The 14,656-nt window shown below is 43.5% G+C and overlaps 1 protein-coding gene across 6 annotated transcripts in view; it reads left to right on the top strand.

Annotated features, from left to right (window-relative positions):
- AGL (amylo-alpha-1, 6-glucosidase, 4-alpha-glucanotransferase) overlaps window positions 1–2,222 on the top strand; it is a 148,507-nt gene extending 146,285 nt beyond the window's left edge. For all 6 annotated transcript variants that reach the window (XM_040360178.1, XM_040360177.1, XM_040360175.1 and 3 more), the window contains exon 34: window positions 1,409–2,222. In XM_040360178.1, the coding sequence (XP_040216112.1) occupies window positions 1,409–1,526 (118 nt within the window). In that variant the 3' untranslated portion in view covers window positions 1,527–2,222. The remainder of the gene's footprint in view (window positions 1–1,408) is intronic.
- The last annotated feature ends 12,434 nt before the right edge of the window (window positions 2,223–14,656 follow it).

The raw sequence follows: 14,656 nt of genomic DNA on the forward strand, positions 1-14,656 counted from the left end.
ATTGATGCTTTATGAGGCTGTGTGCCCCTATTTTGTAGGAGATTACACACAGCTCAGACATGAAGGTACATTTTGTTAAATTTACGAGGGTTTACGATAAAACATTAGAAGCATTAGTATTTTGCTTATTGTGGCATCTCTTCATTGAATGATGACTGGTAATGCCACGACATGGGTTGCATTTTTAGTACACAGTGGGGATGATTTACCAAAACTGGAGAGTGCAAAATCTGGTGCAGCTCTGCATAGAAACCAATCAGCTTCCAGGTTTGATTGTCAAAGTGTAATTGAACAAGCTGAAGTTAGAAGCTGATTGGCTACCATGCACCATGCTGATTGGCTACCATGCTGATTGGCTACCATGCACCAGATTTAGCTCTCTCCAGTTTTAGTATATCGGTCCCAAAGCCCTTTTGATTTAACCTCCCTGGCGGTATGATTCTTTCAGAAAAAAGGTGCTGAAAGCGGTACCATTATTTGCAAGGAAATTTGGCGTTTTATACTGTAGGCCTGCAATTCTTAGGAACAACTCATTTAAATCTGACCAAACAAGAGTCTAGTAGGCATCCCGGGTATGAATTTTTTTTAAAAACAAAATTATAAATTATAATATAATAAATAATTATAAATAATTATAACAAATAATAATATAATTATAATAAAAATTATTCAATAATGTAATCAACTCAAAATCACTGAAATTTGCTCAGTTGCAGAATTGTCGCTGTCATTACTTTTATTTTTTTATGACGAATTTCCCCACAAATCGATATCGCACAATTCTGCAAGTGATTATAATTTATTATCGCTGTTTTCTAGCTGCTCTAAAACCATTTTTGACATAAAAAGACACTTTTGGTTGCTATGGACAATCTACAGTTTGCAGGCAGAAAGAACAGTTTTTATTATATAAAAGTACATGTAGGGCACTGGGCAGACCACTAGGGACAAGGGGGGTGTGTATTTTTTACATACAGTACTGTAATCTATAAAATTACAGTATACTGTATGTAATGTGTTTGTTTCCGTTTTTGAATTTGGCGCTGTTCTCCGCTCCCGTGCGTCATAACGTCGCAGGGAACGGAGATCGGCGGCACAGGAGGACGCTGTGTGAATCGAGCGAGGTCCCGCTTGCTCACACAGCGCGGTGGCATCGCTGGATCCAGGGACAAGGTAAGTAAACACTCCCTGTGGATCCAGCGAGGCGAGCCCGAGTCTGACTCAGGGTTACCGATCCTAGAACAAAAATCTAACCCCGAGTCAGACTTGGGAATACCGCCAGGGGGGTTAAGACTATATATTAGGTTTAGCATGACCCTTTATGTTATAAGATTCAAACTAAGTGACTGATATCTTATGTACAAATACTGTCTCTGGCTTTTGTAATCATTTTAATTCTCCCCCACAGATCCTCCTGGAAAGGTCTCCCGGAACTCACCAATGAGAATGGCCAATATTGCCCATTCAGCTGCGAGACGCAGGCCTGGTCCCTGTCTGTAATACTGGAAGTCTTGCATGACCTTTAGATATAGGGATCATCTTGTATGAGCAATAAATGAATGATGGTTCTGTAACTTTCCTCTGAAGAGGGTCTTTCTGTATGTTGAAGAGGACTGATACCCTTAATATCTGATAGCTGGTGACTTTACTGTGATGGAAAAACCATATAACAGGGACACTAAATGTTAACGCTTTAGTCACTGAAACAAATATGAGTTGCTTTGTTTACTTTGCACATTACACCTGTCTCACCCGTCATTAAATAATCATGTTTGTGCCACCATTCAAAATCCACCATTGTATACAATGTTTTATCCTTTTCTTACACTTCTTAATAAATGTAAATAAAATCAGAGCCCCCAAAGCTTAGGATGTTCCATTGGAAGCAATGGTGTATAGATAGTCCCTGCTGGGTCTGTTGCTAAGGGTCAGTGTTGTGATATAGGGATCAGACTTTCTTAAAATTATCTGTAGAATAAAAATTGCATGATTAGAACGAGTGTCAGTCAGGTGGGGCTAGAAGTGGCAGAAATAACAAACTGTGTTTAATCCAGTCTGTTACATCATAATAAATCAATGTTTTCCTATAGCCATGGCAGAAGTGTTTGATCAGAACAAATAGAATGTTTGAGGCACTGCATAACTCATTTTAATGAGTTTGTGATAAGGCTTGTTGTTTACAGTCTGCTGTATATCTGTGCAATAAAACTATATAACACTCACTGTTTTTAATGGACTTTTTGTTGTCTTTAAATTGGTTGTAAACCTCACATATACCCAGTGAGGTGACTGGCCCCAGGTGATAAACAGGGATGAAACCAATCCTCTTACATACTGTTTATCTACAGTCCTTTCTTCTCTACATGTGTTCAAAGTGCCACATTTCTAGGCTTGTCTGAGAGTTTAGAAATAAGAGGGCGGAGAGCTGAAGTTACACTCTGTGAAGCTCAGTAAAGAGAGCTCTGGCAGCTGATTGGTGGGAAGAAAAACACCCCTTCAGGCTGGTTTCACACTAGTGCAATGCGGGAACCCCGCAAATCCACTGCGGGTTCCCGTATCACACCCGACTCGCACGGCAGTTCACACTGCCATATGCAAACTGCTGGGGAGTGTCAATACATTGTTAATGACACCCCCATTTCAGGTCGCATACTGTCAGTTCGGACATGAATCGGATCACATAGGTGTGAACACCCATGCGATCCGATTCTGGTGCGGACCAAAAAAAGGGACCTGTGCGAGTTTAGTCCGAATGGGAATGCGATTTCAGCCTACTATACTATCTGTATGGCTGAAATCGCATCGCACGGACATTGCATGTGATTTGCACTGCAGTGCGGTGCGAATCACATGCAATTGTGCACCACGCATAGGTGTGAACCGGCCCTCACACAGGAACAGAGCTGAGGCTGTCAATCAACTGTAATCAGTCCCTCCCCAGTGGGGTCCCTCCCCAGTCACCATTTTTCTCTTGGTGTCAGGAAAACTTGTCAGGCCTCGTACACACGACCGAGGAACTCGGCGGGCGAAACACATCGTTTTCCTCGTCAAGTTCTTGTTAGGCTTGTTGAGGAACTCGACAAGCCAATTTTCTCCATTCCCGTCGAGGAAAAAGAGAACTTGCTCTCTTTTTGGCTCGTCGAGTTTCTCGACAGTTTCCTCGCTGAAAAATGTACACACGATCAGTTTCCTCGGCAAAAAAAATCTCCCACCAAGTTTCTTGATGGATTCTGCAGAGGAAACTGGTCGTGTGTACGAGGCCTTAGATGTAATTCATGCTGATAGCAGAGGAATGAAGCAGCAGACAAAAGTGACACTTAGTGCTCTTAAGTGAAGTAAACACTATAAAGGGATATGCTTTGTTCATATTTTATGTCTGGGATTTACAATCATTTTAATGCTGAACTGTTAGGCCCCTTTCACATTGAGGCTTTTCAAGCGATACAGCGCTAAAAATAGCGCTGCTATACCGCATGAAAAATCATGCCCTGTAGTGTTCAGTGTGAAAGCCCGAAGGCTTTCACATTGAAGCGGTGCGCTAGCAGGAGCGCACCAAAAGTCCTGCTAGCCGCATCTTTACCGCGGTATAGGAGCGGTGTGTTCACCGCTCCTATACCGCGCTTTCCCATTGAAATCAATGGGAAAGCGCGGTAATACCGCCTGCGGGCAGAATTAACCATTTTTCGGCCGCTAGCGGGGGTTAAAACCTCACCGCTAGCGCCAGAATATCGCGGTAAATACGACGGTATAGCCACGCTACAAATAGCGCAGCTATACCGTCACCGCGGCTGCATGCCTCAATGTGAAAGCAGCCTAAGTAAACTGCTAAGATAAAATTAAAATATATATAAGGAATGTGTTTTATCTGTTAGGCCCCTTTCACATTAGCGGACCGTTCATCCGTTTATTACAAGTCTGTTTACGGACTTGTAATGCATCCCTATGGGATTGCGTCCGTTAGCGGATGGAGCATCCGCTAACGTCCGCAACCATCCGCGTCCTTCAGGATCCGGTTTTTCGGACGGAAGAAAACCCTATAGGGGAGAGCGGAGGAAAGACAGGGCGGTCTCTGCACAGTGTGCGGGGACCGCCCTGTCCGCCGACAGCTCAGCGGGGGATTACGGAGAATCGGTCCGCTCCGTGTGAAAGAGGCCTTAACAGATTTGCATCTCTCTATCCTGTTCTGAAATCTACACAATCATACCACACATCATTGCCCTATCTAGAAGAGTATGAGATCTGATTTGTAATTTACACCTACAGGTCTTGTCCCTCTCCCAGCCTGTGATTGAATAATAAATGGATAAGCAGCATACTGATTAGCTCATCTATCTGTACCGCTGTCTTATCTCCTTGAGCTTCTTCATCAAAACACTCAACACCAGTCAACAAATATGCTGTATGTTAAAAAAAAAAAAAACTAAATGCTGAATATGCTTCATATCCTGAAAGACAAACCGAAAATTGGGAAATGAAAGAAGAATAAACTGCCAACATTTTTCGCAGATTTTCTCCTTTCACAGGGTCTATTTCTGTCCCTAGGCTGAGAAAGAGCACAAAAGAATTCCGATGAGTCGATTGGCATGTTTAGTTTAAAATAGTCACAGTGGATATAAAAAGTCTACACACCCCTGTTGATTTCACTCCCGCAGCCCAGTGTCAACCTGGGCTAAATGTAAGTTTACCAGCTGCAGTGTACGAGGCTTTATGCCGCGTACACACGACCGTTTTTCATGATGAGAAAAATGCCATTTTTTAAATTGGTCATTAAAAACGGTCGTGTGTGGACTCCAGAGCATTTTTCTTAACGAGAAAAATGGGCATTAAAAATTTAGGGCCAGATCCACAAAGAAGTTATGCTGGCGTATCTATTGATACGCCGCATAACTTCTAGTTTGCTCCGGCGTATCTTTGTTTTGTATCCACAAAACAAGATACGCCTGAAGCTGTGCTAGATCCGACTGGCGTACGTCTTAGTACGCCGTCGGATCTAAGGTGCATATTTACGCTGGCCGCTAGGTGGCGTTTCTGTCGATTTCCGTGTCGAGTATGCAAATTAGCTAGATACGGCGATCCACGAATGTACGTCCGGCCGGCGCATTTTTTCACGTCATTTGCGTAAGGCTTTTTTCGGCGTATAGTTACCCCTGCTATATGAGGTGTATCCTATGTTAAGTATGGACGTCGTTCCCGCGTCGAAATTTGATTTTTTTTTACGTCGTTTGCGTAAGTCGTTCGCGAATAGAGCTTTGCGTAGAATGACGTTCACGTCGTAAGCATTGGCTTGTTGGGGGTTAATTTCGAGCATGCGCACTGGGATACCCCCATGGACGGCGCATGCGCCGTAAAAAAAAAAACATCATTTACATCGGGTCAAGACGTATTAGCATAGAACACGCCCCCATCTCATCCATTTGAATTGCGCGCCCTTACGCCGCCAAAGTTACACTACGCCAGTGGTCCCCAACCTTTTTGGCACCGGGGACCGGCATTGTGGATGAAAATTGTGCCAAGGCCCGATGATGCGGGCCGACGATTCGGTTTTTCGCGGCCAATATGGCACTTCAATCATCACAACACCATGGTTAATCAGGATGATTGAAGCATTATTATTATATTGTAATATAAAATTAAATAGTTAAACTCACCATAATGCAGAATCTGCCACCAGATGCAGAGTGCCAGCCACATGCCACCAGATGCAGAGTGCCAGCCACATGCCACCAGATGCAGAGTGCCAGCCACATGCCACCAGATGCAGAGTGCCAGCCACATGCCACCAGATGCAGAGTGCCAGCCACATGCCACCAGATGCAGAGTGCCAGCCACATGCCACCAGATGCAGATTGCCAGCCACATGCCACCAGATGCAGATTGCCAGCCACATGCCACCAGATGCAGAACCCCCCACAGCTTACCTCTCGCTCTCCCTGCCCTGGATGTCACAGCCGAGTGCTGCCGCTGTTGTCCGAGCGCTGCCGCTGCTGCCTGGCTTCACTCGCGGAGGGGGGGGCCGGCTGAACAGCGGTGATGCGGGCGAGCCTGCTTCACCCCTAACTGTGTGGGCGGAAGTGCGGCGGGGCTGTGTGGGCGGAAGTGCGGTGATGGCGGCGATCTCTCTGCTCGCCCGCCACAGCTGCACCTCAGATAGCGCAGGCTTCGCGGCCCACCAGCAAACAGGCTGCGGCCCGGTAGTGGGCCGCGGACCGGGGGTTGGAGACCACTGCACTACGCCACCGTAACTTACGGCGCAAATTCTTTCAGGATAAGGAAAATACGCTGTAAGTTACGCTACGCCGGACGGAACAATGCGCCACGCTACGTGGATCTGCCCCTTAGTGTGTAGGCTTTAACGACGGGGGGAAAAAAACGTGCATGCTCAGAAGAAAGTTATGAGGAGGGAAATTTGCACAATCAGCCCAAAGGGTGGCGCCATTCGAATGGAACTTCCCCTTTATAGTGCCGTCATACCTGTTGTACGTCACCGCGCTTTGCTCCAGCATTTTTTTTTTGTTCACGATCGTGTGTATGCAAGGCAGGCTTGACAAGAATCAGTAGAGAAAAACTTAGTTTTTTTCCATGACATGAAAAAAAATAATTTTATTTATTTTCTACTATAATGCTGCGTACAGCAGCATTATAGTAGAAAATAAAAAAATATTGTTTAAAAAAAAAAGTATTTTTTTGTTTACAGCACAGACGATGAAAAACCCAGTTGTAATCAAATACCACTGTCTATTTGTGGGGAATTTTATTTAAATGTTTTTAGATCTTCAGAGGGCAAGTGGTTAAAGCGGTGGTTCACCCTAAAATCCACTTTCTGTCACTAGATCCAGCATACTGCTGACATCTGCAGTATGCTGGATTTTTTTTTCTTTTTTTTGTACTTTGTTTTATCCGTATGCCTGCTCCGGCTCGAGCGGGGAATCTGTCGGGGAATGGGCGTTCCTAAGTAAAGCGCAGTTGATTGACGGGCTTGGATAGCGCGTCACACCTTCCGGAAATAGCCGACGTGACTCTCGGCTGCTTACGGCGCTATACGGCGCCTGCGCCTGCCGTGTAGAGCTGACTGCGCAGGCGCCCTAAATTGCCTATACCCGGAAGGATACGCCGCTCGGAGCCGGAGCAGGCATACGGATAAAACGATAAGTACAAAAAAAAAAAAAAAAATCCAGCATACTGCAGATGTCAGCAGTATGCTGGATCTAGTGACAGAAAGTGGATTTTAGGGTGAACCACCGCTTTAAGGTAAACAATGCATTAGTAATATGTATTACTACACACTAAGGGCCAGATTCACAAAAGAGCTACGACGGCGTATCTCCTGATACGCCGTCGTATCTCTGAGATACGATTGTCGTATCTATGCGCCTGATTCATAGAATCAGTTACGCATAGATAGCCCTAAGATCCGACAGGTGTAATTGACTTACACCGTCGGATCTTAGGCTGCAATTCTAGGCCGGCCGCTAGGTGGCGATTTCATTGCGGTCGGCGTAGAATATGCAAATGACTAGTTACGCCGATTCACGAACGTCCGCTTTGCCCGTCGCTCTAAATTTACGTTGTTTCCGTAGAGATACGCGGCGTAAAACTAAGGGTGCCCTCTAGGTGGCCTAGCCAATGTTAAGTATGGCCGTCGTTCCCGCGTCGAAATTTTAAATTTCACATTGTTTGCGTAAGTCATCCGTGAATGGCGCTGGACGCCATTTACGTTAACATCCAAACCAATGACGTCCTTGCGACGTCATTTAGCGAAATGCACGTCGGGAAATGTTAGGGACGGAGCATGCGCAGTACGTTTGGCGCGGGAACGTGCCTAATTTAAATGGTGCTCGCCCCATTTGAATTAGGCGGGCTTGCGCTGAGCGGATTTACGATACGCCGCCGCAAGTTTACAGGTAAGTGCTTTGTGAATCAGGCACTTACGCTGTAAACCTGCGGCGGTGTAACGTAAATGGGATACGTTACGCCGCCGCAGCGTAACAGATTTCTATATGAATCTGCCCCTAAGGCCCTATTCACATTAGTGTGTAACGGTAATGCACTTTTTTTTATTTTGGTGGGTTTGTCTCATGGGCTGCCTTACGTGCAATAAACGTCCTGCATCTTTTTCCGGAGGGGTGTCATTAGCAATTAATGGCACAATGCACATTTGTAGCATGTTTTTTTTGCATGCTTTTGGAATGCTTAAGTGTGAATGGGACCTTAACTTTCTCTTTATAGTATTACTAGATAATACAATAGTATTATATAGGTTCGCGTAAGAAAGAATTACAAAGTAGGAAATTCATATCCCTGCTCTATGAATGAACAACGTGTCTTGATATTTAGTAATGTGGGCAGGTTTAAACAAGTATGTGACAAACAGCCATTGTTGAGGCTCTGGGTGTGGACTGTGCAACTATATGGTATTATTTTCAGTGGGGGAAAGAGTCCGGTGGGGGGGAATCTAAAACCTGGGAAACAGTGAGGCTTTCTGGAATAACAAAATATTGAATGTCACCAGAAATGAGTTGTAAGTGAGAAGTGTACAAATATGGTATTTAAAACACCATACCATGAACAATGGCAAACATATATATAAACAATGCCAACACATTACCTGTTTCCTCTTCAACATAAAGAAAAAGGTGGATATTCAAATGCCTCGTGACCTTGCGTAATAGATAGCACTGGCACATTTTAATAGTTTGTTTAAATTGATTCACGTGTTATACTGTGCCAGAAATTTTTGGTTGGGATCTCTGTATTAACCCTGCGCTCCACTTTTGAATTCAGGTGACCATTTTTGAAATTTTTCTACTTTTCATCATTTTTCACTTACAGTTTTCAAAGTTTTTGAACCCCCAAACTATACATCTCCTGGAATCTCAGGACCAGTAGAACAAAAAGAAGGTGCTACTGATTTTTAGGTCCCATGATGGTTGCGAAAATGTTTATCAAAACTATATTTTCTTTTTCAAAGATTTATTAGCAAGTTAGCCAACGTATCACAATTACATATAGATGATTGCATAATGTAATAAACAGAGGACAAAAGGAAATAATGAAAATGCTAAATTATAAGGTATCGCTAATCCTATCAGGATTATCCCTGTCTACCCGACAGGTATGTATCAAAACTATGGGCCAGATCCTCAAAAGGGATACGCCGGCGTATCTACTGTTACGCCGTCGTATCCCTGTTTCTATCTTTGGAACTGATCCACAGAATCAGTTTCCAAAAGATAGGCAGAAGATCCGACATGTGTAAGGGACTTACACTGCCGGATCTTAGGATGCAGTACCGCATCCGCCGCTGGGGGCATTTCTCGTCGAAATGCCGCTTCGGGTATGCAAATTAGCACTTACGGAGATCCACAAAGCTTTTACGCTTCGTTTTTTCTCCGTAAGTATTTAGGGGCTAATCCACAAAGATCCGGCGTAACGTAAATTTTCCCATTTAAGTTACACTGCCTTAAAATTTCTACCTAAGTGCCCGATCCACAAAGCACTTACCTAGAAATTTTTGGCTGTGTAACTTAAATTCCGCCGGCGATTCCCATTTAAATTAGGCGCGCTCCCGCGCCGGCCGTACTGCGCATGCTCGTGACGTAATTTTCCCAACGTGCATAGCGCGAAATTACGTTACGCCGAGCTTTGTGGATTGCGACGGGTCAATAAAGTTGCGTCGGGAAAAAAAAAAGATACGGCGAAAAAAAAAAAATTCAAAACTCGCCCCCATTTGAATAGGAACGCCTTGCGCCGGCGGAATTTAAGTTACACACCCGAAAATTTCTAGGTAAGTGCTTTGTGGATCGGGCACTTAGGTAGAAATTTTGCGGCAGTGTAACTTAAATCAGAATATTTAAGTTACGGCGGCTCTTTGTGGATCTGGCCCTATATTTTCAATAAAAATACACAAAAAAATGAACACACACAAACACAACGTTGCTTACACAATTCCTGCTTGATCTAAAAAATAAAGCTGTATTGAGTTAATAAATAAATATTTTTGTAATAAATAAATACATTTATAATAAATAAATTTGATAACCTGTCTTTGAAAGGTAACTTCCAAATGTGGAAGGTAAATGGCCTGGAGGGGAGGAGAATGGGGCTGCAAACTCCCTGTTCTGGTATGATTTTTAAGGAGGGCCCTTTGACGTTTTCTATTTAAAGACAATGGCCCAGATTCAAGAAGCTATTGCGCCCGCGCATAGGTTGCGCGGCGCAATAGCTGTTTTGCTCCCGCGTAGCGAATGCCCCTGATTCAGGAACATCGCTACGCGGACTGCAGCCTAGGATATGACAGACATAAGCCTCCTTATGCCTTCATATCTCAGGCTGCATTCTTGCGTTGGCCGCTAGGGGGCGCGGCCATTGTGATCGGCGTATAGTATGCAAATTGCATACTACCACCGATTCACAAAAGTTGCGCGGGCCCTGCGCACGCAAGGTACGGAGTTTCCGTACGGCGACTTTAGCGTAAGGCTGCTCCTACTCATAGTAGGCGCAGCCAATGCTAAAGTATAGCCACCCTTCCCGCTCGTGAAATTTGAATTTCACGTCGTTTACGTAAGTGATTCGTGAATGGTGCTGGACGCCATTCACGTTCACTTAGAAGCAAATGACGTCCTTGCGACGTCATTTGCCACAATGCACGTCGGGAAAGTTTCCCGACGGAGCATGCGCTGTTCGCTCGGCGCAGGAGCGCGCCTAATTTAAATGATTCCCGCCCCCGGCGGGATCATTTACATTAGGCGCCCTTACGCAGGGCAAATTAGCATAGGGCCCGCGCAATTTACGGAGCTACTGCTCCGTGAATCGCGGGCAAATCGAAATATTTGCGTGGGCGCAGAGCAAAAATCGTTGCCCTTTGCCCACGCAAATATTGCGCGGTTCTACCTGAATCTGGGCCAATACATATTATTAAGGAGGTGGTGGCATGGGGTTCTCCCTTAAATTCAAAGCAAACTCTTATTCAGGCACACTTGGGTGTCCAGAAAAGGGAAGGCAGTGAGTGTGCAGCCCCCGCCTCCTGAACAATTGCCTAGGCCACGTGTCTTCAACATCAGGAGAATAGCGCACACATACACAAAAAAAGGTCTTACACTCAGAATGAAAGATAAATCCCACTTTTCAAAACCACAGGGAATACTCACTCCTTACATGGGGGAAGTGTGCTAGCTGCACATTCCTCAGCTTAAACGGCATTATGCCGCGTACACACGGTCGTCTTTTGTGATGAAAAAAAAACACATTTTTAAAAACGTCATTTAAAATGACCGTGTGTGGGGAAAACGTAGTTTTATGTCTTCAGAAAAACTACCAAAAAAAAATTCGAGCATGCTTCAATTTTTTATGTCGTTTTTCAAAACGTCGTTTTTTGTGTCATAAAAAATCACTGGCCCAGATTCAAGAAGCAATTGCGCCCGTGTAACCATAGTTTATACGGCGCAATTGCTTACTTGCACCGGTGTAACGAATGCTCCTGATTCAGGAACCTCGTTACACCGACTGCAGCCTAAAATCTGCGCGGCATAAGGCTCTTATGCCACGCAGATTTTAGGCTGCATTCTTGCGTGGGCCGCTAGGGGGGGCTACCATTGTGATCAGCGTGTAGTATGCAAATTGCATACTACCACTGATTCACAAACTTGCGCGGGCCCTGCGCAAGCCAGGTACGGAGTTTCCGTACGGCAACTTTAGCGCAAGGCTGCCCCTTCTAATAGTAGGGGCAGCCAATGCTAAAGTATAGCCGCCGCTCCCGCGACATGAAATTTGAATTTCACGTCGTTTACGTAAGTGATTTGTGAATGGCGCTGGACGCCATTCACGTTCACTTTGAAGCAAATGACGTCCTTGCGACGTCATTTGCCGCAATGCATGTCGGGAAAGTTTCCCGACGGAGCATGCGCTGTACGCTCGGCGCGGGAGCGCGCCTAATTTAAATGATTCCCGCCGGGAGCTACTGCTCCGTGAATCGAGGGCAGCGCAAAATATTTGCGGGGGCGCAGGGCAAAATCGTTGCCCTGCTCCCCCGCAAATATCGCGCAAATGTACCTGAATCTGGGCCACTGTGTGTAGCTAAAACAACGTTTAAAACAACGTTTTTAAACCCGCGCATGCTCAGAAGAAAGTTATGAAGCGAGCTTGAATGGAACAGAGTGCCGCCGTACGTGCTGAATGTAACCGCGCTTTGCTAGAGCATTTTGAAAAACCGATGGTGTGTAGGCAACGTTGTTTTTTAAAATGAAGTTTTTCATGATAAAAAACAACGTTTTTTTTCATCACAAAAAACGACCGTCTGTACACGGCATTATAAAGGGACTCCTCTTATAACTACTTATAGGCACTGATAATGAAGTACTGGTGTGGGAGAGTGGGGTGCTCCACCCAGGAAGTCTGGTCAGGACTCGATATGTAACAAACAAGGGGTTGGGGGGGGGGGGGGCACCCTAAACATACATTTCATAGGTTGGTGCTGCTATAAAGACCAATATACAAATTGAACCTCAAAGAGCGCACACATACACACATTTCATTGATTACATGTATAATATATGATGTTTTCTTATTTAAGAATAGATTTTTTATTTTTATTTTTTATGATGAATGTCATTAAAAAAGTAATGCAATACTAAACATCACTTAGAAGGATTGATCATATTACATATTCAACAGATATTGTACAAAGAAAACTAAAACCAGGTACTTCAAAAGAATGTACTGGTATATCAGATATTAATGTGTTCTTTTTTTTTTAGAACAAAAAGGTTATTTTGTAATCAAAATTATCACTTTTTATTATTGAGTTCTATTATTATTTGTGCCAGCTACTTCCTCTGAAGAGCTCATTGCATTTTCTTGAGATCAGAAAATTTCTGTCTGTGTATTCTATTACTGACTTTAATGCCGCGTACAGACGGACGTTTTTCGTGATGAAATAAAACAACGTTTTAAATCATGAAATAAAACAACGTTTTTGAAACTTCATTTTAAAAAACGACGTTGCCTACACACCATAGTTTTTTCAAAATGCTCTAGCAAAGCGCGGTTACGTTCAGCACTCTTTTCCATTGAAGCTAGCTTCATAACTTGCTTCTGAGCATGCGCGGGTTTAAAACCGTCGTTTTAAACGTCGTTTTGCCCACACACTATCATTTTAATTGACACAAAAAACGACATTTTGAAAAACGACACAAAAAATGAAAGCATGTTCGAAAAAAAAAAATTGTCGTTTTTTCAGAAGACTTTTTTAAAAAGACCTTTTTTTTTCATCACAAAAAACGACCGTCTGTACGCGGCATAACAGTGCCTTTGATCTACTTCACCCTTTTTTTTTTTTTCAGATAAATTAAAGATTTATTTTTTGTCTCAATCAAGGAAATCTGGTTACTTTTTCAATGGTTTATTATGTTTAATATTTTTCTGTAAGTAGTCTACCTTTTTTTTTAATAGATTATTTTATCTCTGAATCTCAGTAATACCTATATTTATTTTTGAAGCTTTTCTACTCTACTTTCTACTCTACCCACTTTCCTTTCTTTTGAGTCAGTATCTTTGGTTTGAGATTTACGGTCTTTTTACAGCATACATGTATACACATGTTCTGCTGCTGGTTTTCATAGCAGTTTTATATGTAAAATTGTATAGTATTTTATAGCATTTTAAGCCAAGAAGACGGCTGTCCTGAACTCTGTTGACATCTCAGGAAGGATATGCTGAACTCACACACAGTTTGTTCCTGGAGAAGTTGCTCCATATCAGTTGCAAAACCTTTTTTCTTCGATCTTTCACAACTGCTTTTTGTAAGATGAACATAGGTCGTAGCGTGCTTTAATTCAGGTGAACAAATTGTATAATATTATCTACAAAAAGTAGTGAAAATGTATCTTAACTGCTTTGCGCCTAAGGCTGCATTCACACCTGAGCGACAAAACGCCCGACGCCGGACGCTTCTGCCGCTAGAGGGGAGAATTCCCATTGCTGTCTATGGAGATGGTTCACATCTCATAGACGCCGAACGCCTGTCGCCTGAAAAAAAGTCCCGGACCCTTTTTTCAGGCGACAGTGGCGTTTTCCCATTGACAGCAATGGGAAGACTTTTGAAAGAAAAAAAAAAAAAAATGAAAGTTTCATAATCGCGGCAAAATACGCCGCTACCGCCGAACGCGCCTGTCGCTCAGGTGTGAATGGACTCTAAGGGTAAAATAAATCTAAATGCCTAAACCCAATTTTACAATTTTGACATGTGTTAGTAAAACCGTACATATCATCACAGATACTTTGTGTATCCAAGTGGATTATACCTTGTTTTTTTCAGAACAAATTGGGCTTTTATTTGGTGGTAAATGGTAATGAATATGTCCCGATTTTTTCTTTTATTATCAAAGGAAACTTGAGCAAAATATAAAAAAAACAACATAGGGCCAGATCCTCAAAAGGGATACGCCGGCGTATCTACTGATACGCCGTCGTATCCCTGTTTCTATCTTTGGAACTGATCCACAGAATCATTTTCCAAGATATAGACAGAAGATCCGACATGTGTAAGGGACTTACACTGCCGGATCTTAGGATGCAGTACCGCAGCCGCCGCTGGGGGCATTTTGCGTCGAAATGCCGCTTCGTTTTTTCTCCGTAAGTTTTAGTTTACAATCGTAAAATT

The sequence above is a fragment of the Rana temporaria genome, chromosome 7 (genome assembly GCF_905171775.1).
Source record: "Rana temporaria chromosome 7, aRanTem1.1, whole genome shotgun sequence".
Lineage (NCBI taxonomy): Eukaryota > Metazoa > Chordata > Amphibia > Anura > Ranidae > Rana > Rana temporaria.